The 22,475-nt window shown below is 70.3% G+C and overlaps 2 protein-coding genes across 2 annotated transcripts in view; one reads left to right on the top strand and one right to left on the bottom strand.

The window, feature by feature from the left end:
- Positions 1 to 4,043: 4,043 nt before the first annotated feature.
- Positions 4,044 to 11,381, top strand: SLC19A1 (solute carrier family 19 member 1; the record flags this gene model as incomplete). Its single annotated transcript, XM_084232786.1, has 5 exons — positions 4,044 to 4,223; positions 6,385 to 7,114; positions 7,213 to 7,405; positions 7,658 to 7,799; positions 11,163 to 11,381. 5 exons carry the CDS (start codon positions 4,044 to 4,046, stop codon positions 11,379 to 11,381), a joined length of 1,464 nt encoding a protein of 487 aa, XP_084088912.1.
- Positions 11,382 to 13,087: 1,706 nt separating this feature from the next.
- The window catches only part of COL18A1 (collagen type XVIII alpha 1 chain), a gene marked incomplete at its 5' end in the record, with an annotated part of 70,457 nt that continues 61,069 nt past the window's right edge, over positions 13,088 to 22,475 (bottom strand). Inside the window, 11 exons of the mRNA XM_084232784.1 lie at positions 13,088 to 13,369; positions 13,869 to 13,984; positions 14,090 to 14,287; positions 14,744 to 14,989; positions 16,037 to 16,069; positions 16,285 to 16,413; positions 16,754 to 16,827; positions 16,899 to 17,052; positions 17,353 to 17,475; positions 17,673 to 17,716; positions 22,350 to 22,412. Coding sequence (XP_084088910.1) covers positions 13,156 to 13,369; positions 13,869 to 13,984; positions 14,090 to 14,287; positions 14,744 to 14,989; positions 16,037 to 16,069; positions 16,285 to 16,413; positions 16,754 to 16,827; positions 16,899 to 17,052; positions 17,353 to 17,475; positions 17,673 to 17,716; positions 22,350 to 22,412 — 1,394 coding nt within the window. The 3' untranslated portion in view covers positions 13,088 to 13,155. The remainder of the gene's footprint in view (positions 13,370 to 13,868; positions 13,985 to 14,089; positions 14,288 to 14,743; positions 14,990 to 16,036; positions 16,070 to 16,284; positions 16,414 to 16,753; positions 16,828 to 16,898; positions 17,053 to 17,352; positions 17,476 to 17,672; positions 17,717 to 22,349; positions 22,413 to 22,475) is intronic.

Raw genomic sequence — 22,475 nt, 5'->3', positions numbered from 1 at the left:
GGAGACGGTCCCGGGGCGCCAGGAGGGGCGGCCGGGTCTGGGGGCGCGCGGCCCCGGGGTGGGGGGGCCGGAGGGAGGCGCCCGTGGGGCTTCGGGGGACGCCCCGCGCCGCGTCCCCAGGGCCCGCACCCCGGATCCGGGCGCGCTCTGCGCCCCGGCGGGCCCGCCCCCTTCCGGCCGCGGGGCTTTGTGGGCGCCGTAGTCCGCCGGGCCGCGTGCGCGGGTCCCGGGTTCGCGCGGAGCCGCGCCGGGCCGGTCCGGGTCGAGACCGCGCGGGCCCGCGGGGCGCGCGCGCCGGGCACGGAGGCGCCGGGGTGCCGGGCGCGGCCGCGAGCAGGTGTGGGGTTCGCGGGGTGCAGGGGCGCGCGGGGCGCGGGGGCGCGGGGGCGCGGGCCGGGGTGCGCGGTCGCTGCGCGCGCGTGGGGTCCGGCTGCGTGCGGGGTGCGGGCCGGCGCCCTCGGGGCGAGCGCGGGGGGCGCGCCCGGGCTGTGGGGCCCTCGGCACGTGTGGGGGCGCCGAGCAGGTGAATGCCGGGGGGCTGCTGGGGCTGCTGGGCGGGCGCGGGGGGCGCGCGTGCCGGGTGACCCGGGCGGTCCCGGGCAGCCCCGATACACAACGGGCCCGGCCGCGGGGCCCCCGCGCGCGGGGCCGGGAACCCCCAGGCGCGCGCGGGGCGGAGCAGGAAAGGGGCGGGGCGGGGCGAGGAGACACGGCCCCCCGCGCCCCCCGCGCCCCCCGCGCCCCGGCGGCACCTGAGAGCGGCCCAGCCCGGGCCAGAAGCCCCGAGGCCCGCCGGGGCTCTCACCCGCCCGGCTGCTGGCGCCCCCGCGGCCCCGGCACCTTCCCCCGCGGGGCGCGGCGCGGCGGGGCGGGGCGTCCCCAGGCCTCCCGGCTTTGGCCTGGAGGGGGTGGCGCCCCAGTGCGGCTCAGCCCGCCCCCAGGAGGACTCCCCGGCCTGCCGGGCCGGTTGGGGCCCTGATCGCCCCTGGGGCCTCGGGGCAGGACGGGGTGGGGCGGGCGCGGCACGTGGGCTGGGGGGGCGCCTGCCCTGCATTGTTGCCCTGCGGGCGACCTGCCTGGCCCTGCCTGGGGGACCGTCCCTCCACCTGTCCTGGCCGGAGCTCTGGGGGGCCCTGAGGTTGCCCAGGCCCACACCTGCATTCCTGGGCTTCCTCCCCTTGCCCACAGAGCGCCTGGTCCCGGGATGGGGGCGCTGGGAAGTCGGGGTGTCTGGAAGCCCCAAGGCCGGGAGGGGAGAGAGGCTTGGGGCCGGGGCTGCTGCCCTGCAGAGACCAGTCTGCAGAGAGGGGCCGGCGAGTTCCGGATGTGGGCCCGGCCCACCCCTCACGGGGCTGGGGTGCTCCCCACAGCACCCCCTTGGGCGGCTGTGACCTGTGCAGCGGCTGTGCTGGTGCTGCAGCGGCCTGGCCCGGGCAGGGGTGGCCAGTGCCCGCCTGGTCCTGCGTTGTGGGTGTGGGTCTGCAGTGGGGTGCTGGGAGCCCCTCCGTATTCTCCGGGGAGACAGCTGCCCCCTGTTTCCTGCTGCCGGCCTGTGTGACCCCGGCCCCTGGGGGCGGGCACGGGAGCAGAGCTGCTTTCCAGGGGGCTTTGCTGTGCAGGTGCCCCCGCCTGTGATGGGCCCCTCCCTGGAGCGGGAGAGGACGGGAGAGCGGGCGGCTGACCCCTGCCGGGAGAGCGGGCGGCTGACCCCTGCCGGGACCGCCCCCGTGTCGGCCGCTCCCTGCCCCGGGGTCCCCCAGCCAGAGGGTGGTGCGTGGCCCAGGACCCCTTCTCTGTGGCGTGCGGAGGGCCCGGGGGCTCCCCAGGTTCTAAAGCAGATTTCAAGGAGCCGAATGTGGAGCCAGCCCCTCTGGCGCCCCCGTTGCGTGAGGTCTCGTTTCCTCGGGACCCGCCCGCCTGAGGTGGTCTCGGCCTGCGGGGCGGCCCCCCCCCCAGCCGCGTCTTCTGCGTCAGGAGAGCCTGCGAGGCCGCAGGAGCGGCTGCACTTTCTTTCTTTCTTTTTTTTTTTTATAGAGGCATGCTTTATTTGTTTGCTTGTTTGTTTGGTTACACAAGCACTGGGCACAGTCAGAGGCGCGGGAGGGTGAGAGGATCCCCCAGAGCCAGAGCGGGGAGCAGAGCAGGCAGAAGGACCGAAGGACACTGCTGAGGGGAGCAGCGGGCGGCAGGAGAGGTCTGCGCGCCATGCGGGACCCTCCTCCGGGGGCCGGGGAGCAGCCGGGGATCGAACCGGCGCCGCAGAGGCCGCGGGCAGCTTCGCCACCCAGCGCTCAACCGCTGCGCCCCCGGGGAGGCCCAGAGCGGCTGCACTTTCTGGCGTGGCCTGGCTGCGGCCGCCCCGTCCCCTCCGCGGTCCTGCTCTCCGCTGCGGCCGGGTGGGGCCCGTGTCCCTGCTCCTGCCTGGCGCGCTGTGCCGGGGAGCCTGTGTGCAGTGACGCTGGCGCCAGCCTTGGGGTGCAGGAGCGGGGCAGGGCCTGCAGGGCTGTGCTGCGTGTGCACCCCGAGCCCAGGCCTCCTGGTGTGGCGCCTTCCGGGCGAGGGCTTTGGGGCTTACGGCTCTGAGCAGGCTGAGCTGCCCGGCGCGTCCCGGAAGACGAGGCCGGAGCTGGAGGGGTGGCCTGGGCGCGGTCAGAGCCCGTGGTGGGAGGGGAGAGCCTTCGGGGCGCCCAGGCACCCCGAGGCCCTTGGGTGTTCTGTCGGGTGTCCTCTGTGGCGTGGCCCTAGAGGACAAGCCGGCCCCTCTGGGCTGGGGCTGGGCCCTGGGAGTGCTGGGTGGGGCTGGGAGCGGCCTGGGGCACCTGTGTTTGAGGACTGTGCCCCGCCTGCCGGGTCGCCTGAGGCAGTGCCCTGCGCACTGGCCGCCCGCCACGCAGAGTCCTGGCCAGGCCGAGCTGTGGAGGCTGTGGAGGCGAGTCCTCGGGGTCTCTGGCCGGGGCCGCGCGGGGCCTCCAAGTGCAGCTGTGCTCGCCGGGGGCCTCTGGAGCCGGAAGGCCACGCTGCCCCAGCCCTCATCTTTGTGGCCCCACGACAGCAGCTGGCCCGAGGGCCGGGTCCCTGGGGGCCGGGACTCCTCACAGGAGGGGGCGCCTCTGCAGGCGGTCTCTGAGCTGCGTGCCCGCGAGCCCGAGTCAGGGGCTTTTCCTCCTTGCCCGAACCCCAGCGCTCATCTCACATTTCGGGGCTTTCTGCACTTGCCACTTGGGGATCGTGGGGGATTCACCCAAGCACGTGCCCCCCAGACCCCCAGCCGCAGTGTCAGGAGCTGGCTGCACCCAGCCGCCCCGCCCCGCCAGGAGGGCCTGTCTGCTTGGCTTGGCCCCCTCTAGCCAGGCCCCCCAGCCCGGCCCCCTTAACCTGGAACCCCCTGACCCGGCCCCTCTGACCAGGACCTCCCGGCCTGGCCCCTCTTGGTGGCTGCCGTCTTTGTGACTCAGAAGGGACTTAGCGTCTGCGTCTGCAGTGGCGTGGAGACGGCAGCGGGGAGCCTGTCCCCCGGGCCGGCGTGGGGGTGCCCACACCTGCACGGCATCCCTAAGTCTGGAGGCCTCGCCGCAGAGCGCCCACCAGCCACCCCTTGCAGGGCCAGCCGGCGCGTCTGGACGCTCCATCCCCAGGTGGCCGCCCGCAGCCTGCCCTGGCCGCTTCTCCGGGGGCCTCTGGCGATGCTGGGGCCCCTGGGGCCTCCACTGTCTGCTGTGGCCCCTTCCTGTCGCCCCGCTGTGCACTGGCCGGCGCCTAGCTCCCCCCGCCCGCCCCGTGGTGGGTTTGTCTGCCGCGTCCCAGGGCTTTGCTGGGGTCCCAGGCTGCGGGGGCGCTTCCAGGTGCCGGCGTGCGGCTGGCTGACCCGTGTGCTGCGGCCTGGCATGTGCGGGGTCTGAGGGGCCATCTGGGCTGCACCCCTGCTGGCCACGTGAGCCCTCCCTCTCCGGAGTTGCCTGGCCAGCGGGGGCCCCCACTGCCTTTCTGGGGCCCTGACTCTCGCTTTGTTTCCTTCCAGGTGACGGTTCCCCTGGGGGGCCAGCATGGTGCCCTCCAACCCGCCCACGGAGGAGCCGGGGCCAGGGCCGGGCCGGGAGCAGCGGGCCTGGCGCTGCCTGGTGGGCTACCTGTGCTTCTACGGCTTCATGGCTCAGCTGCGGCCCGGGGAGAGCTTCATCACGCCCTACCTGCTGTCCCCCGACAAGAACTTCACGCGGCAGCAGGCACGTGGGGTGCACGGGGGTGGGGGGGTGGGCTCCGAGCCTGCTGAGTAGGGGTCCTGGTGGCCCCCTGGCGGCTCCTTCAGGCCCTGACTCCCAGACCCGAGCCCGAGTGGGCCCCGGGGCCGCCGCACCAGGAGAGGAAGCCCCGGCCTAACAGGCCGCACAGCTGTGCACCCCAAGAATATCGAGGGGGTTCCCTTTCCTGCAGCCAGGTCAGGGGCTCGTGCCCTGGGGTGAGTCTGGGTCCCCGCAGCGCCTCCCACCCAGCCACACCCCAGCCTCGGGCCCCAGGAGGAAGCTCAGGGTCTGCCCCCGAGCTGGCTGCGGCCGCTGACCTGCTGGCGCCCCAGCAGCAGGCTGTCCTCGGGCCCGTCCCTGCCCCGCTGGGCCCTGCGCGCCGCGGAGCTCAGAGCGTGAGCCGTGCGAGGAGGCGCCGGCCGTCCCACATCAGCCAGCGGGGTCAGCCCCTGGACACAGCCGGCACCGAGGGCGCAGGCCCGGGGAGGGGCTGGGGTGTAAGTGGCCACGGGACGAGGTGCCCGTTGGGAAGATACCGCGCAAGGCCGGAGCGTCCTGCCCTCGGGCCACGCTGCCCGGGAGCCCAAGCCGGGGTGGAGGGAGGCGCGGCCCTGGGTGCCTCGGGAGGGTGCGGGGTGGCGTCTGTGCGGGTCTTGCCCAGCACTGGCCTGGGCCCGCCCCCTGCGCGGTGCCTACCCCGCGGCCCCCCTTCCTGACACCGAGAGGGCCGAGCTGCCCTCAGAAGGCGGCGTGTGGCCGCCGAACCCAGCGACGTCGCACGGGCCTCCGCCACGCCGCAGCCCCGGGGCCGGTCGGGGTTCATGCCCCTCCCGGTCCAGCCGGCCTGCACCGCAGGACCCTCCCAGCGCCCAGCTGGCCCTGCCCTCAGTGGGACTCGACACGGCCGGGTCGCTGCTGGGCTGCCCTGGCCTGCTGGGCGCTGCCCACGCCACTGCTCCTGGGGCCCGCGCTGCTGTGGGGCCAGCCGCAGGCTGCGCCTCCCCTGCCGCCTCCCGGCCCGGGTCTGGGGTCTGGCTCGGCCCTGTGCTGCTGTCGGCCGGATCCACAGCCCAGTGCCTGGGGCCGGGACCGCCCCGCCGAGGCTGGGCCGGGGTCAGGAGGCTGCTTGTCCGAGAGCAGCGCCTGCCGGGACGCGGCCCTCCCCGCTCCTTCCCGGTGTGGCCAAGCCTGAGGGTGGGCGCGGGCGGGGCAGGTGGGGTGGCCGGCAGGACAGCGAGCCCTTGCGGCTGAGCCAGGCCAGCTGCCAGGAGGGGCTTTTGATGTTCATGGAATTTTCCGTAAACAGCTGGCCCCCTGGAGCTGGCCGTGGTTCTCAGGACCACGTGCGCTATCCGCCCCTCCCGCCCCAAAGGAATGTCCCCGCGTGACCTGGGGCCTCTGGTGCTCACGTGGCAGCGGCGGGCCGGGGCTGTCTGAGGGGGCTCGGGAGGGCGTCCCTGCGGTCAGCCCAGGAGGCCTGCAGCCGGGGCTGGACCGGGGTCCTGAGCCCAGACTGGCCAGTGCCGGTGCGGGGCAGCCGGCCAGAGAGCCACGTGCCCCAGGCTCGCCTTGGCCTGCTGCCCGGGCTGAGAGCCGCCTGGGCTGCCCAGCGACAGTCCTGGTGTTAGCAGGTGGTCAGCTGGAGTTAGGCAGGCCCAGAGCCAGCTGGTGCCTCTGGCCGACAGACCAGGCGGACTCAGGGGAGGCGTGGGCACTGCCGAAAGCCTGCTGGGCCGTGGGAGTGGCCCCCCGGGCCGTCCCCCTGCAGGTGGTGGAGCTGGTCCTGACTGGCCGGTGCCTGTGCCTCCCCCCCAACCCTGCAGCTGGGGAGGCCATGCTGTGGCCTTCCTGGGGGCAGGTGTGAGGGGAGCATGCTCACCCCGCCCCATCCTCCACAGACGTCCCCCCATGAGGCAGTCCATGTCGGTGCCTGGCCGCCCTGCTGGCCCTTTGCTGGGTTGAAGGGCCGGTCAAATTGCGGTGATCGCAGTCAGCGCCCACCGGGGTGGGCAGTCGGGAGGCAGAGGCCGGGAGGCTCCCTGCGGCAGCGGCCCCAGGGGCCGGGGGCGGGGCTCCCGGGGTGGGGGGCAACCCCTGGGCCTGCGGGCGGCAGGACACGGGGTCATAGGCCGCCTGCTTCCAGGTGACCAACGAGATCACGCCGGTGCTGTCCTACGCCTACCTGGCGGTGCTGGTGCCCGTGTTCCTGCTGACCGACTACCTGCGCTACAAGCCGGTGCTGGTGCTGCAGGGCCTGAGCTACGTGGCGGCCTGGCTGCTGCTGCTGCTCGGCCGCTCGGTGCTGCACATGCAGCTCATGGAGGTGTGCTACAGCGTCACCATGGCCGCGCGCATCGCCTACTCCTCCTACATCTTCTCGCTGGTGCGCCCCGCGCGCTACCAGCGCATGGCCGGCTACTCGCGGGCCGCGGTGCTGCTCGGCGTCTTCACCAGCTCCGTGCTGGGCCAGCTGCTGGTCAGCGTGGGCCGCGTGTCCTTCGCCACGCTCAACCACGTCTCGCTGGCCTTCCTCGCCTTCAGCCTGGTGCTCGCGCTCTTCCTGAAGCGGCCCCGGCGCAGCCTCTTCTTCAACCGGCCCGCGCCCGCGCCCGCGCCCCCGTCCGAGCTGGCCCCCATGCACGCCGGCCCCGGGCGGGGCTGGCGGGACTGGACGCTGGTGCGCATGCTGCGGGAGCTGGGGCTGAGCCTGCGGCGGCCGCAGCTGCGCCTCTGGTCGCTCTGGTGGGTCTTCAACTCGGCCGGCTACTACCTGATCATCTACTACGCGCACATCCTCTGGAGCGTCTTGCAGCCCACCCGGGAGGCCGCCTCGGCCTACAACGGCGCGGCCGATGCCGCCTCCACGCTGCTGGGTGCGTCCCCGCCTGTGCGCGCCCCGCCTGGGTGCGCCCTCGCCTGGGTGCTCCCCGGACCCGCGCCCCAGCCGCGCTGACCTGTCCTGTCGCCCCAGGTGCCTGCACCTCCTTCGCCGCGGGCTTCGTGAAGATCCCGTGGGCGCTGTGGGCCAAGCTGGTCATCAGCGTGGTGACGGCCGCGCAGGCCGGCCTCATCCTCCTCATGTACAGCTCCCACACCCTCTGGCCCTGCTACGCGGCCTTCGTGCTCTTCCGCGGCGCCTACCAGTTCCTGGTGCCCATCGCCACGTGAGTCCCTGGGTGCGGCGCGGGCGGCCTGGTGCGCCCTGACTGGCCTCTGGTGGGTGAAGCAGGCCTCCCCGCCAGGGTGTTCCGTGTGGCGTAGGGGAAGGTGCCGGGCGTCGGGCCTGTCCTCACGCTGGGTGTGGGGCTGGGCAGCCCCCAGGGGCCGGGGCTCCCTGTCCCCAGCCTGTCCCCCCCGCTGCCTGGCCGGCTCCCGAGGGCCCTGCCCCGCGTCTCACGGCCCGCTCTCCCGTGCAGTTTTCAGATCGCGTCCTCCCTGTCCAAGGAGCTCTGCGCCCTGGTCTTCGGGGTCAACACCTTCCTGGCCACGGTCCTCAAGACCATCATCACGCTCATTGTGTCAGACAAGCGCGGCCTGGGCCTCGAGGTCCATGACCAGGTGAGCCCCGGCCGTGGCTGCGGGGGGCGGAGCCAGCAGGGACCCGAGGGGCCAGCGGGGCCTGTGTGCCCGGCCCTAGGTCGGCCTTGCCGGGGCAGGATGCCGGTTCCCCTTAGACCCCACGGGAGGATCCTGGCCCAGGAGCGTCCTGCTGGGTAGGGAGGGTGAGGCTTGGCCTAGTCTCCCCTCCGGCCGGGTCCCTGTGCATCAAGGCCTTGACCAGGAAAGGGTGCCCCAGTCGCCATCCACCCCAGTGACTTCAGGCGCTTCTGAGGACAGCAGAGAACTGCCCGGGTGGCCGCACAGTCGCCCGAGCCCTGCCGTCCCCGCCCTGCCGCACCCGCCCACCCAGCGCAGCCGCGGCTTGCTCGGAGAATCAGCCTCTCCTCTTGCCCACGCGGTCCCCTGCGGGGGGCACGCCGGGGCTCCTCTGGGGTGGTGACCCCACAGTCCAGGGCAGGACGCCCCCAGGGCTGCCCTCACGGCCCGGCGCTCCCTGCCCGAGCCGCGGCAGGCCCCATCTCCGGGGCGTTCCTGGCGGAATCAGCTGGGACTGGCTTCCGCAGGTGGAGCTTGCGTGCCTCTCTGGGCCACTCCCTGGGCCTCCCTGCCCTGGCCGCCGGCGTCTCCGGCCAGGGCTGTCCCAGGCGGGGCAGCCGGAAGTGGCCACCGCAGGACTTTGTGGGGGCGTGCGTTGTCAGGCCGCTGGGGCTGTGCCCGGCAGAGGGGCTGCTGAGTCACAGGGGAGGCGCGGGTTTGCAAGAGCTTCCAGCGAGACCCTGCAGGCCGGGCCCTCCCGGTGCCAGGTGCGTGCTGCCCGTGGGTGCGGGTGCTGGGTGGACACTGACCAGCCGTGCGGGCGACCGTGTGGTTTCCTCTCTGCCTTGTGGATTGTCTCGCTGAGTGGACAGGGTGCGTCCACCCGGGCTGGGGCCCTGCTGCTGCGCGCGGGTCTTCAGCATCCGGCATCTGCAGCGTGTGTTTCTCCTGGGCCCGGTCTGCTCCACAGGGTGCAGCCGCAAACATCGTGGCTTCTCCCCTGGGGAGGTTCCTGCTGGCTCTGGGCTGCTGCCGGGGGCGGGTGTCCCCTTGGGCCTGTGGAAGAGGACACTTCCTTGGGCCGTTGTGGTTTGGGATGAAAATTCTGCTATTTCAATTGCCTTTTCTCTATGATGTCATCTTTTTTCCTGACCATTTTCAAGATGCTGCTTTTTCCTTTGTCTTTAGCTTCAGGAGTTTGACTGTGGTGCGTGGTCCGCTTGCTGGGTTTGTCCTGCGCAGGGTCTCTCAGCTTCTCGGATCTGTAGGTTTACGTCTTTTGCCAAATTTGGGTTGTTTTCAACCTTTTCCTTTTCTTTAATAAAGATTTATGCACACAAGAGCTGGGGTGCAGGCCAGAGGTGGGGGGGTGAGAGGACTCCCCAGAGACAGAGCGGGGAGCAGAACAGGCAGATGGACTGAAACCCACTGCTGAGGGGAGCAGCGGGGAGACGGGAGGGGTCTGCTGCGCCCCGTGGGTAGCTCCCTGGCTGGGGCTGGCACTCAGGCCGCAGAGGCTGCGGACAGCTCCACAGGCTGCGTCTCAGCCCCCTGCGCCCCCCAGGGAGGCCCTCAACCTTTTCCTTTTCAAGACTCTTTCAGCCCCTTTCTCTCGCGGTCTCCCCCGGGGCTTTGGCGACAGGGCCTCGTCTTCGGCCACGTAGTGACACAGGCAGTGAGACTCTGTCGACAGTGTTTTTTCCAGGCTGTTTTCTGTCCGTAATCGGGTAATTTCTGCAGTTCCCTCTTCCCGTTCAGTGTTTCTCTGCGCCTTCTGTTGTGTGGTGCAGACACTTCTTTGAATTTTAATTGTCTCTTAGCTGTGAATGTGCACCTCGGGCTCTGCTCTTTTCTGAGACAGCCTATTTGCTTCAGGTGTGTTTGTTGTAGCTGTTGGAGCATCTTATTTATTTATTTATTTATTTGTGCATATGAGAACTGGGGTACAGGCCAGAGATGCAGGGGGTGAGAGGACTCCCCAGAGACAGAGTGGGGAGCAGAACAGGCAGGCCCACTGAGATCCACTGCTGAGGGGAGCCGCGGGGAGACAGGAGAGGTCTGCTGCGCCCTGTGGGTAACTCCTTGGCTGGGGATCAAACTCATGGTGCGGTGGCTGCGGACAGCTCCATAGCACTGAGACTCAACCCCGGCACCCCCAGGGAGGCCCCAGCTGGCCTCTTCTCATCCTGCTCTAGCGGAGGACATCGGGGGCACGACTCAGGTGCTGTGGGGCCCAGGTGCCTCCCTGGCTCACCTGCACAGAGGTGTGATGGGGCTACTGCTCTGCTTTGCGCAGGGAAAGCACCAGGTGCGGTGGCAGCTCCAGACCCATGTGTCCTCCAGGGTCGGGGGCAGGGCAACCTCCTCAGTGACCCGGTGCACCTCAGTGACACACTGGGGCGGGGGGTGTGTTCTCGCTGCTACTCAGAGGAGGGGCAGGTAGGAGCTCCGGCCCCGCAGGGTCGGGGTGGGGCGTCTCCACTGTAACTTGGTGGGGTGAAAGTTCAGACTGTCCACATGGTCGCTGCAGGGCGAGGGGCCCAGCTCCCCTGCTGGCCTAGATGGGCCTAGCTGGCCCGTAGCCTGCCTGCGTCAGGAGGGCAGGGGTCCAGGCGCCGCCTCAGCCTCAGGTGGTCCCGGTGGATCCATTTCCTGTCTTGCTGGGGGTCCACTCCTGGCCGGGCAGAGAACAGCTTTTATTGTTTCGGGTTTTTTTTTTTTTTTGCATTTCTGGGTTGCTGATTTCTTTGGTTCTAAAGCAGCTGCAGCAAAAAGGGAAAACGGGTCACCTGGGTGTGAACCGCTGCTGGCCCCGGCCCCGGTGTGTCCCCATCACTCCGGGGCGCCGTGTGCGGTCCGGGCATGAGCCGCCTGGGGTTCAGGGAGCACACATCGGCACCGGCTCCTGGCACAGTCCCCAGGCCGTCCCCTGGCTTCTGGAAACAGTTCGCCTGGGAGGCGTGAGGGGTGCCAAGGGCTGACGGTGGGCACCCCCCACCTCCTGGGTCTCCTGGGCCCCAGCGGTTGTGGAACAGGAGGGACGTTTCTGTGCCAGTGTCCTCCCTGCCTCGCCCATCCCCGGGCCAGTGTGTGCCGCGCGGCCCAGGTGTGGAGAGGGCACGGCCCGCACTGCCTGTTCCTCGCGGCATCCTCTGGGCTCCGCCCTCCAAGCTCGGGGCCTGCAGGACGAGCAGCGCAGAGGACACGGGAGAGCAGGGCGCCGCCTGTGTGCCTGGCCCAGCCCTGCGCCGCCCTCCGCCCCTGCAGCCCCTGCAGCCCCTGCAGCCCCCGCCCCGCCCGCCTCACTGGCGCCCTCTCTTCCAGTTTCTCGTGTACTTCACCTACTTCGTGCTGCTGTCTGCGCTCTACTTCTTGGGCGCTCTGCTGGGGGGCCTGCAGCACTGCCAGCGGGGTCGCCACCGGCCCCTGCCCCAGGCCCAGGAGCTGAGCGGCCCCATGGAGGGGAAGGTGCAGGACGGCGTCTTCGGGTCCCTGCCGCCCGCCTCGCCGGACAGCCCGTGGGAGCCCCCTGCCAAGGCCTGAGCCCTGGCTGCCCTGCCCGCCCGGGGGCCAGGCATGCGCCACCTCCCGTCCTTGCAACACGTCAGAGCCGACCTGGCCTCTCGGTGCGACCAGCGGACCCTCCGGCGCCGTCCATGTTCCAGAGTCCAGACTGCAGGACGTGCGGCCGAGGGGCCTGTCCGGAGCCCACCGAGAGCACCGCCTGCCTTGGGGCTGTGCACCGCGCTGCTGTCCGACGCCCGGGGTGACCCCGGGAGTCTGGCTGTGCCCGCAGGCCCCCTGCCCCACTGTGCCCTCGTGGGGGTCGGCACCGGATGCCCGCAGGGGTCTCAGGGCCGGTGCTTAGCCCTTCTCCCGCCGACGTGCTCGAGGAGAAAGCTTGCGGCCAGACTCTGTGGTGGGGCTGGCGCGCATCCCCGCCCTCTCCCCACTGTCCATCCCACCAGCCCCCGGTGTCCAGGGAGCATGCGTGCCCTGGCCGCCCCCCGCCCGCCCCAGGAGACAGTCACCTCCTGAAGCACTGAGCAGCGGCCCAGCGGGGCCTGTCCCCACCACACAGGCAGGCCCCCAGCAGGCTCCCTGCCCCCAGCCCCTCAGGGCACCACCTGGGAGGCTGGCAGCTGAGCCTGCAGGGCCAAGGAGGCTGCGCTGCAGGGGTCCCGGGTGTGGGGGTGTCCAGGACACCCCAAGGATACAGGAGGCCATGCAGGGTGCTGTCCAGGGTGGGTGGTCCCCAGGCCTGTCCACAGTCCCTAGAGACGCTGATGGCAAGGGGCAGCACAGTGCCCAGGGCCCAGTGCTGCCCCCTCCAGGCTGAGCTTGCAGGGCCTGGCCCTGGCCCTTGTCCACCTTGCATGTGGTCCACTTCAAGGTCTGTTGTCACCCGCTCGCGGGGACTCCTGGGGTCAGACCTCAGGCTCCTGTGCTAGTCCGAGTGCCCTCAGGCCATGCCAGTCCCGCACACCTGGCCCCACGTGACCCCGTGTGTCTGCACACCTGTGCGTTCCCGCACACCTGGCCCAGGGCGCATCTGTGGCAATGGAGCTGTGTCAGGCCAGGTGTCACCCAGGGACAGGTTCATTGGGTCTCAGGAGCTGCACCACACAGGCCCAGGCTGAGCAGACCCACCCGCCCTCAGGGAGCCCCAGGGTCCCTGCAGCTTCCCCCAGGGTGGTGACACGGGTGTGCTGGGTGGGGGCCGGGGCTGCCAACATAAGTGGGCAGCGACCACCCTCCACTGGGCCTGTACATGCTCAGCCGTCCTGGCCCCCGGAAGGCCCTGTCTTCAGAGGTAACTGGAGCCCAGAGCAGGCTCAGCAGCAGTCCCTGGGAGAGCTCTGGGTGAGGGTCCCCAGACAGGATCCTGCCACTCCCAGTTTCTAGAGCCTCCCAGAGGTCCTGCGAGGAGGGGTGGTGGCCTGGCCCGCGAGGGTGGTGGCCTGGCCCGCGAGGGTGCTGCAGTGGGGCAGTGCACGGCAGGGGGCAGGAGAGACGGGCAGGCCCCCCTGCCACTGGCTCGCGTCCAGAGGGAGGGGGCAGGCCCTGCACTGAGCCCTGCACAGCTCTAGTTTCCTCCGCACAAGGGGTGCTGGGCGGCCTGCGTGGAGGGAGCTGGGATGGGGCAGGAGAGTCTCAGCACCAGGATGTTTTAAACTTTTTAAAAAATACTCTTTGGCTTTTTGTATTTCTTGAGGATTACATGAAATGTGAACTATAGGGTCAAGTGTCCCAGCCAGTCCCTGCCCTGCGGGGCTCCTGCTCCGCAGCCGTGGGTGGGGTGGCCGTCCTGCGGGGCCTACTGGGCGGCCGCGGTCATGAAGCTGTTCTCGATGCAGAGCACAATGAGTGCGCTGTGGCAGCTCACGGGCTTCTGCCCCAGCAGCCTGCCTGTCAGCAGCGACGCCGCCTGGCCCGCGGCCCCCGCCCCCTCTGTCCGCCAGGCCTCGCAGTAGCTGTCGGTCAGCCGCCGCCCGCTGGGGTCCGAGCCATGCCAGACGCTCTTCTGGGGCCTGCGGGAGGGTGGGCGTCAGAGGGGCAGGGACAGGGCCCCCCAGGGCCGGGTAGGAGAGGGTCCTGGGCCTTGGCCCAGCCCCCAAGGCCTGCGCCCAGTAGGGGGTTCCCAGCGCGCCTTTTGCCGCTGAAGTAGCTCCCTGGCCTGAGGCGCCAGTGCTGTCTGTGCCCGTGGGCAGCCCCAGCCCAGCCCACAGCTCCTGCTGCCCGGGACGGCCTCTCAGCCAGCACAGCGCCACCGAGCAGGCGCTGCCTGGGTCGCAGCACCAGCCTGGGGGTGCTGCACCCGCAACCCCGGGCTTCTGGCCAGTGAGCGGCCGACAGGACGTGCAGGCCGGCTGGCCATGCAGGCGAGGGCGTGCTCCCAAAGGGTCCCTGGCGACGGGTGCTCAGGCCTCCCCGGGCGCTCACGACTTCAGCGGGGCCGTGGAACGGTGAGAGCCGCGGCCTTTGCTCAGGTCTGCAGGGTCAGAGAGGCCCCTGCACTGGGGGACGTACCAGGCGGGGTTCTGCAGGACGTCTCTGCCGTCGAAAGAGAGGATGCGCGCCCCGGGCTTCAGCTGGCCCTCGGAGCCCGAGAACAGGGCCTCCCAGCTGGGGAACAGCGCCTCGTCCTGCGGGGGGGCAAGTGCAAGCGGGCGCGGGGCCGGTTGGCTTCCACTCCCCTGACCCCAGCCCCGCCCCGCCCCTGCCCCCCCACCCGGCCCCTGCCCCCCCACCTGGAGGTTGACGATGGGCAGCGCCCCGCGGTCCGCGCGCCGCACGATGCTGTAGAGGTCCTGCAGGCGCGAGGACAGGAAGGCGCGGAAGGTGCCCGTCAGCCCCACGGCGCGCGCCTGCTGGAAGCACTGGAAGTCTGCGCCGCGGATGCCGCGCAGGCCGCCCGACTGCGGGCTGTTGAGCGCCACCAGGTGCAGCTGCGGGGACACCGCGGCGCCGTCACCTTCCCCGCGGCCGCTGCCCGCCCGGGCGCCCTCCCGCCACCAGCCCCGAGCCCGTGCCCCCACGCGTCTGGGCGCCCGAGCTCTGCGGCCGCCCGCCACGCCCGCCAAGGGCTGCAGGGCACTCAAGTGGCTCTGCAGGCCCGGGGCCCACGAGGCGGGTACCCAGGGGCCGTGAGAGCCTGCCTAGGCCCGGGCCGGAGGCCTCGCCTGTCCCTGCAGCCTGACGGCCAGTCCAGCCACTGGGCCCCAAGCTGCAGCTACAGGCCACCGGCCCCATCCAGCCCGCAAGCACATCGGCTCCTCAAGCCTCGGCAGCACCTCCTGGAAATGAGGCCACCAGGGCAGCGCCCAGCGCTGTCCCTTCCGCCCTCCCCACTTCCGCAGGCCTCCAGGAGTGATGACCTCTGCGGGCCACCAGAGGCCACTCACCGCCGGCTGGAAGTCGTGGTGGGTGTGGGCGGGCGAGCGGGTGGGGCGGGCTGGCCTCAGGTGCACGTAGGAGCCGTGGTGCGGGACTCCAGGGTACAGCTGGCGGTCAGGCAGCCGCGGGGGGCTGGCCAGGAAGTCGTCTGCGCGCCAGGGCCGTGCAGTGGAGTGGGAGAGCTCCCGCCTGGGGTGGGGGTTGCCCTCGTGCATCTGCACCAGCGGGGGCTGCAAGGCCGCCACTTCGTTGTCCTGCCGACCCAGGTGGACAGTGCCTTGGGAGGGGGCTCCCGCACCCGTCAGCCCATTAAGCCCTCCCACACTGGGGCGCTGCGCCCCTCCCTGCATGAGGCAGGGCACCCCCTCCATGGGGGAGCTTGTACTCCTGTGAGCCAGAGGCCTGGATGGGAGACGGTCAGCAGACCCTGGGTGTCCTGGACAGGGGGTTGGGAGCCAGGAGGGAGGCCTGGTCAACCAGTTAAGGCCTAAATCTGGTGAGGTGTGGTCAGGGACCCGTCTCCTTCACACTCAGCTTCCTGCGGGGGGCAGGACACCCTTGGGGCCGCGTGTCCCTGGCCTTACGGGGTGCTGGGTCCCTGCTGGCTGAGGCCTCAGCCACTCCTGCCTCTGCTCCCATCTCAGAGGGGTATGTGCACCCCAAGGCACGCACGTCCCCCTGCACCTACGCTGTGCGCCACCTACCTCCTGAGAGTTGGGGTACCCGGCTTAGCCATGTGGCACCTTATAGAAAAGGACGCGCTGCCCATGTCCCGTCTTTCTTGCCCACGCCCCCATGGCACTGCTCCTGGGCAGGGGTCTGCCTGGCCCGCCGGCATGGGTCTGAGGCTGGGGCCGGGACTGGCTGGGTGAAGGGACGAGGGCGGACAGGCCCACACAGCCCAGGACGCCGCTGTGCCTCTGGGGACCTCGCCACGCGGCTCCAGAGGCCCACGGCAGCGGGACGGGACACAAAAGGCAAGCTTCGCCGGCAGCCAGCCAGCTCCCCTCCCCGCGCCCACCCTGCGCTGGAAGGAGCCACCCGGGCCTGGCGCCCGGCGGGGGTTTGGCCCCAGCAGCTGCTGTGCCGTGGAGGGTGACGGTGGACTGAAGGGAGGCGCCCCCTGCGTGGGATCCCAGCCCCCACACCGCAGCCCCCCAGCCCCTTAATTACCAAGTGCGGATCCGGACACTGGAGCCCGCGAGACCCTCTGCTGCCCGCCCGCCCCCGTCCAGGCCCCCAGCCCGACTGCGAGGCTCACGCCGCTAAGCGCACAGCGTGGGAGGCCAAGCGTGCCTTACCGTCCCGCGGGGGAGCGGCGTCCGGGCCTCCAGCTGCAAGAAACCAGGGCAGGGGTTATCCCAACCACCCGCGCCGGGCGCGCCTCCCTCCAGGCTGGCTGGGTGCGCCCGCCCCTCGCCCCTCGCCCCGCCCAGCACCTCGCCCGGAGGACACGGGACACGCGCTCGCTGAGGGGCGCTCGCCTGGAAACTGGGTCCCTGAGCAGAGCCGCCCCCAGCGGGGCAGGCGAGCTCCCGAGCCAGCTTACCAGGACCTTCCGGAACCCGTTCCGGACGCGCACGTACAGCTCCTCGCGCTCGGCCACGAACAGCAGCCAGCCCTCCGGCACCTCGGGCACCTTGTCCAGCATGGCCTGGTACGTGGGCCAGATCCTCACCTGCAGGGTGTGGGCCAGTGCAGTGGGCCGAGCGCAGGGCGGGGGCGGGCTGCGGCGGGGGCGGGGGGGGGGCTGCGCCCGGGCATGTGTGGGGTTGGGCTCGCAGAGGCCTCCTGGTGAGGGGCTGGGAGGGCATGGGGCGCCCTTCTCACCAGGGTGGCCCTGAGAAGGCCCCCCAGGGAGGCAGAGGCGGGCTTGGCACCAGGCCCCACGGCCCCCTCACCCCTCAGCGCCGCCGGGCCCCCATGTGGAAACCACCCCCAGCGGCCTGCCCGGCCGCCCACAGGCCCAGCGGAGGGCGTCGGCAGGCCCGGCACGGGTGGGGGCAGCCCCTGCTTACCCCTGAGGAGGTGCCCAGGTTTCCTGGGGGGCCTGGGGGCCCCGGGGGGCCTGGAGGACCGGGGACGCTGACAGCTGCAGGAGAGACGGGAGGTGGGACGTGGGCACCGGCAGCAGGCCAGGCCCACCCACCCTGCCCGACTTACTCTGCCTGTAAGGGCCGGGAAACGAAGGGGGCCCCGGGGGGCCGGGAGGGCCGGGGGGCCCAGGAGGCCCCTGGCGCCCTTCATAGCCGATGCCGGGGGGTCCCTGCGGTCCAGGTGGGCCGGGCTGGCCCCGGACGCTCTCTCCCTTCGGGCCCTGGGTGGACAGAACAAGCGTTGTCCCCGAGGCCTGCAGCGAGCCGGAGGGTCCAGGCCCACGGGCCTCCGGGCCAGCGCCTCCTCCCTGCCACACCGGCCCCCACCGCGCTCCCCCTCTGGGGAGCCATCTCGGCCCAGAGCAGCGGCCCCGGCCCCTCAGGGCGCTCTCTGCACGCGCCCGCGGGGCGGACGGGACGCTCAGGCTGGCGGCAGGGAGCGCCCCAGAAAGGCGGCTGCTCAGGCCACGGGGCCGGGACCGCGGGGGACCGCGAGCTCTGGCACCGGGGGCCTCACGTACCGGAATCCCGGGGTAGCCTGGGGGGCCTGGGGGGCCAGGCACACTGGAGCCGAAGAATCCTCCGGGGCCGGGCTCGCCCCTTTCCCCTTTCTGCCCGGGGTCCCCTCGGTCACCCTTTCCCCCCTGCGGAAGGACAGGTGTGTCAGGAGAAGCCCCTGCATGTCGGCGGGGAGGGGCGGCTGACCCCCAGAGCCAACAGGCGAGGCATCTGGAAGCTTCCGCGGCCCAGGTCTGACCAGGCCCCGTGGGCCAAGACTTGGCTTCTCCACCGAGCTCCCCCGAAGAGGCAGGCAGCGTCCAGCGCCCCGGGTGCCACCCACCTTCATCTCAGCCTCAAGGTGCAGGAGGTCCAGAGGGAACTGCCCTGGAGGGAGAGATGGGGCTCAGCGAGGCGAGGGCTCACCGCGCCCACTCACCCCAGCGGGTGCCGAGCCTCCCCGGCCCGTAACGGCTGCAGACCCCGCGCGCTGCGTGTGTTCCCGGCGCCGGGGGTTTCTGGATAGCCCAGCAAGTGGCGTCTTTCCTGTGTTTTACCGGAGTCTACTCTTCCTTTTCTTCTTGACAAATGAGACGCTTTTATTACTAAACGTTCAGCTGCCACCCTCCTGCGGTCGGCCCCGCGGCCCCATCCCTGCTGGCCCCGGCCCCCCCTTGCCCTCACAGCCCTCACCCTGTTGACTGGTGCCCGCCGGCTGGTCAAAGGAGTTTACAGAGTTACCTGCGAGGTCCACGTCCGGTGTTTGTTTGTATCTTTCTGACTTTGCTGCTTCTAATTCCCCCGAACGCCCCCCAGCTACAGAAAATGGCCGGTTCCCGCTTTCCATGGCCGCTCGGCGCGCCGGTGTGGCTGTGCCACGGGCGCGGCTGCTTCAGCGAGATTAGGTGCTGGCAGCGGCGGCTGCTGCGCTCTCGACTCGGCCCCCGGGCCCGTGTGTCCACCCTGGTTTTCAGGACCGCTGCTTGTAGTCAGCTTCGCTAACGGGGGGCCTGCGCCTGCCCCTGCTGGCCAGGACTGCTTTCGCGGTCCCGCGCCCTCCGGCCCCATGGCAACACTGGCAGTTCTTGTTCAATTTCATTGAAAAATATTGCTGGTATTTTGATGGGGTTGCGTCAAATTGGTTTAGCCTGTTTGGGGACAGGACAGCCGTTTTGGTTATGCTGGGTCCCCCCACCCGCGAGCACGGGGCTCCGGCGTCCCCGTCCAGATCCTCCAGGGACGTCTTGTTCTCACCGCGTGGGTCTTTCACCTCCTCAGCGAGGGTAACTTCAAGATATTTCATTTCATTCTTTTTGAAGGCTTTGATTTTTCTCTTGACTTCTTGCGCTGCTTCATTGTTTGCATGTAAGAAAAGCTACAGGTTTCCCGTGTGGATTTTGCCACCCGCCCCTCTGTACTCACCTGTGGCTCCTGACGGCTCTCCGGAGCGTCTGTGGGGTTCTCCGTGTAGAGCGCACCACCTGTGGATGTGACAGACCCGGCCTCCACACTCGCGTCCCCCTGGCGCAGCCGAGAGCTCTGGCCAAGCCCTCACGGCTCCGGCAGACAGTGGTGGCGGCGCCGCGTCGGCCCAGCCTCGGGGGAGTTTCCGGTTTGCACCGCCGAGCCGGCCTCGGGCGCTCGGTGTGCGTGTGGCCTCGTTCTACCGAGGTAGGCCCGGTCTTGTTTAGTTTTTATCACAGTTGAGCGCTGGAGCCTATCGAACGCTTTCTTGTCCCTGCCGGCATCAGACGTTTGTTAATCCGTTGCTGAGCTGCCGTCCCTCCCAGACCATTTACAGGCGTCGGCATTCTCGCGCCGGGAGAGCCCCTCCGACCACGGTGATGCCCCAGGTCTGCTGCTGGTTTCTGTGACCTGACGAGCTTCTCCTGTCGGCGCCCATCGGGGCACGGGCCTGGTTTCTGGCCCTGCTAGGTGCTGGCAGTGTCGGCGCCACGGGGCGTGTCGGAGGCGCGCCCTCTCGCCGCGTGTTTAAAGGCACTTCACTTAGAGACGAGCCCGCGTCCCTGAGGCTCGACAAGCGCATGTGCAAAGTCAGCTGGCCCCGGGCGCTCCCCTCGGGGAAGACCCTGGTCGCCGCCTGGGCGTCATGCCCGTGCGTGGCTGAGCGCACCATCTAGAAATCTCCGTCTCCTCACGCGTGCGGACCGGGGAGCCGTCCACGGCCCGAGCCTTCGACTCACGTGGCCGGCCGCGGCTCCTCCTCTTGCCGCTGGTCTGCTTGTTTCTGTCCTCCCGGCTGCAGCTGTCTCTGCTTCCTCCGCTTGGCGAACCGACCCCGAAGTTCCCTGGCTGCGCGTGGTCTTCTCGCCCAGTTCACTCACGTGCGCTCCGCTGCGGGGCCCCGGCGGGGCGTGAGGCGGGGGAAGGAGACAAGGGGCTTGCAGGCGGGGCCTGGGCTTCGGGGCGCGCGAGGAAGTGTGTGTGGCCAGGCCGTGCCTGTGGGCGCGGGGCTCTCGTGCTCGCCAACCAGCCTCCGGTCAGACTGGCTCCATCACAGGCTGTGCCACCTGAGTCCGGTCGCTGGAGCCTGGCGACGGGTGAGGCCTCACCGCCCCTTTCCCCAGCAGCAGCTCGGGGCCGCCGCTTTCCCGGAGCTCCTTCCCGGCGGCCTGCCTTCCTGCTCGCCCGGCTTCACTCCTTCTGCCCGTCTGTTTTCTTTAAGTGACATTTGCTATTTATTTTCTAACTTTCTGAGCTGGACACTCAGGACTGACCGGCAGGCCCCACCTTATAACCAGGCAGACGAAAGGCCCTCCCTCCGGGTGGGGGGTGAGCTTGGGGTGACCTGCTCTCTCACCACCTCCCTGGAGGCAGGAGAACGCGATGTCCAAGCAGGGTGCTGGGGCGGGCGCTGGGCTCTGCCCGGCGGGCACAGGAAGTCTGCTCTGAGGGGCCAGCCCAGCTCATGCGCTGGCACCCAGGCCCCTCAAGTGGGCACCGAGGCACCGGGGCACAGCAGGCCACAGCGCAGGGCCTCAGAGCCCGGGGCACAGCGGGCCACAGCGCCGGGGCTCGCTGCCCGGGGGGCATTCCCAGGAGCACGGCCATGCTCGGAGCTGCCCCTCCTGGCCCATGTGTCCTTTGTCTGTGGGCCCATCCTCATCGTCCCTGCAGAGCCCACTTCTCCCGACGACGGCTGCCTTCTTCCTCAGGTTCTGTTCGTTTTTACCCTTCCTGTCGCGAAACTTCGCCGTGCGCCGTGCTATGCAGAGGGACCGGGAAGGGCGGCGTCTCCCTGGCCAGCTGACTCTTACCATCATGAGGTCTTTAAAAACCTTTCTGTGGGGGCCTCCCCGGTGGCCCAGCGGGTGGAGCGCGGCGCTGTGGAGCTGTCCGCAGCCTCTGCGGCGTGGGTTCGATCCCGGCCGGCCAGGGAGAGGCCCACAAGGCGCAGCAGACCTCTCCTGCCTCCCTGCTGCTCCCCTCAGCAGTGGATTTCAGTAGATCCACGTGCTCTGCTCCCCACTCTGTCTCTGGGGAGTCCTCTCACCCCCCACATCTCAGACCTGCACCCCAGTTCTTGTATAAATAAATAAATCTTTAAAAAAAGCAAAAAACCTTTCTGTTGCTGCTCCTTGCCTTAAGACACACACAGGCGTGCACATGTGCACGCCTGTGTGCAAGCTCACATGCAGAAAGAAGTGAGTGCGCACACGTGCAGCCGCGCATACACGTGTAAGATGCCGCCACGCGCGCACACAACACACGTGCAGCCGCAGGCACGCGCAGGCCAGGCGCTCTCTGGTTGCCTTCCCAGCCCCTGCTCACGGTGTCTCCTCCTGCCCCTGCTTTCTGGCTGGCGCTTGGGGGCCCCACTCGGCCCCACGGACGAAGCTCGCCCTTGGGTGGGGGCACGGCCTGTTTACCCTCCGTGCTGCTGGAGGGCAGGGTCGCCGCTTCCTGTCTGCAGCTGACACGCTCCCTCTGGCCATGTCCTGCTGCCCTGCGACGGTCCCGCTGGGTGGTAAGTTCCCGGTCCCGCCCGTTCTCGGACCATGTTGGGCTTGAGGGGGACTACGGAGGCCCCCAGGGCAGGGCTGCCCCGCCCCCACGTCACCTCCTGCCCTCAGAGCCCACAGAGTCCCCTGGGCTGCTGCACAGGGCCAGCACCCCTATTCCCTGGACGGATGTTTTCACCGCCTGCAGAGTCTGAGCTTGGCAGCGGCTCTTAGGACGCCCTGAAGCCTTGACAAGCCTCCAGCTTCTTGGGTTTGTTCCAGAAGCAGCTGTTGGACTCGGGGCCTCCGGTAGCGCCGGAAGTCCTCGGCTACGCCTCCGGACACCCTGGGCACTCGGCACCCCGTCCCGGCTCTGGGCCGACTGCTCCGGTTCTCAGGCCCTGGGTTGACCTGAGCCCGCCCCAGAATCGCCTGTGTCCCCACCACTCCCCCCTCGCCTGCGGCCACGCACACTAACACACCCCGGAAGCCGTGCCACAGGCAGCTCAGGCCTCGCCTCGTGTGTCCTGGCCATTCTGGCCTCTGCGCTGCCTGGTCCTGGCCTCTCCACCCCTGGTGAGCTCCGCTTCCGCAGCCGCGGGCACCTGCTGTGCCAGCCCGCTGGGGCCCCTCGGGCACGGGCAGTCCCCGGCCGGGCTGTTCATCATCCAGCAGCGGGAGCGAGGCTCAGGAAGGGAATGTCACCCCTGTGGCCCCAGGGGTGCTGGGGTCTGTGGTCCCGCACTGCCCCAACGGGCCCCACAGAGTTGGAGGGAGGGGACATCCGGGACCCCTACACGCTCCCTGGGCACGCCAGGTCTCCCTGGGAGGCGCACACCGGCCCGGCCCGGCCCGCAGCAGGTGGGGAGAGGAGCACCCCGTGCCTGCGGCCTAGACCTGGGCCCCCAGGCTGTGGGCAGGCCGGGCAGCTCTGAATATAGAACCCCGCGTTAGGGGCTCCCATATGAGCTGGAAGGGGCTCCGGTCCTCCAGGAGGAGGCCCCAGGGCCCTGAGCGCCCCACCGTGCCCGTGCCGCAGCTGCCCCCGCCAAGCTCACCTGGAGGCCCGGGGGGGCCCACTTCTCCTTTGTCGCCCTTAAGTCCAGACGGCCCCGGGTAGCCTGTCGGGACAGAGCCAGTGTCCACTCGTGGTGGCGCGGAGGGGCCTCTGGGCGACACCCTCT

This window comes from Talpa europaea (genome assembly GCF_964194135.1).
Source record: "Talpa europaea genome assembly, chromosome: 4".
Lineage (NCBI taxonomy): Eukaryota > Metazoa > Chordata > Mammalia > Eulipotyphla > Talpidae > Talpa > Talpa europaea.
Note: the sequence above shows the minus strand (reverse complement) of the source record. Positions and strands in the feature narration are given on the sequence as shown.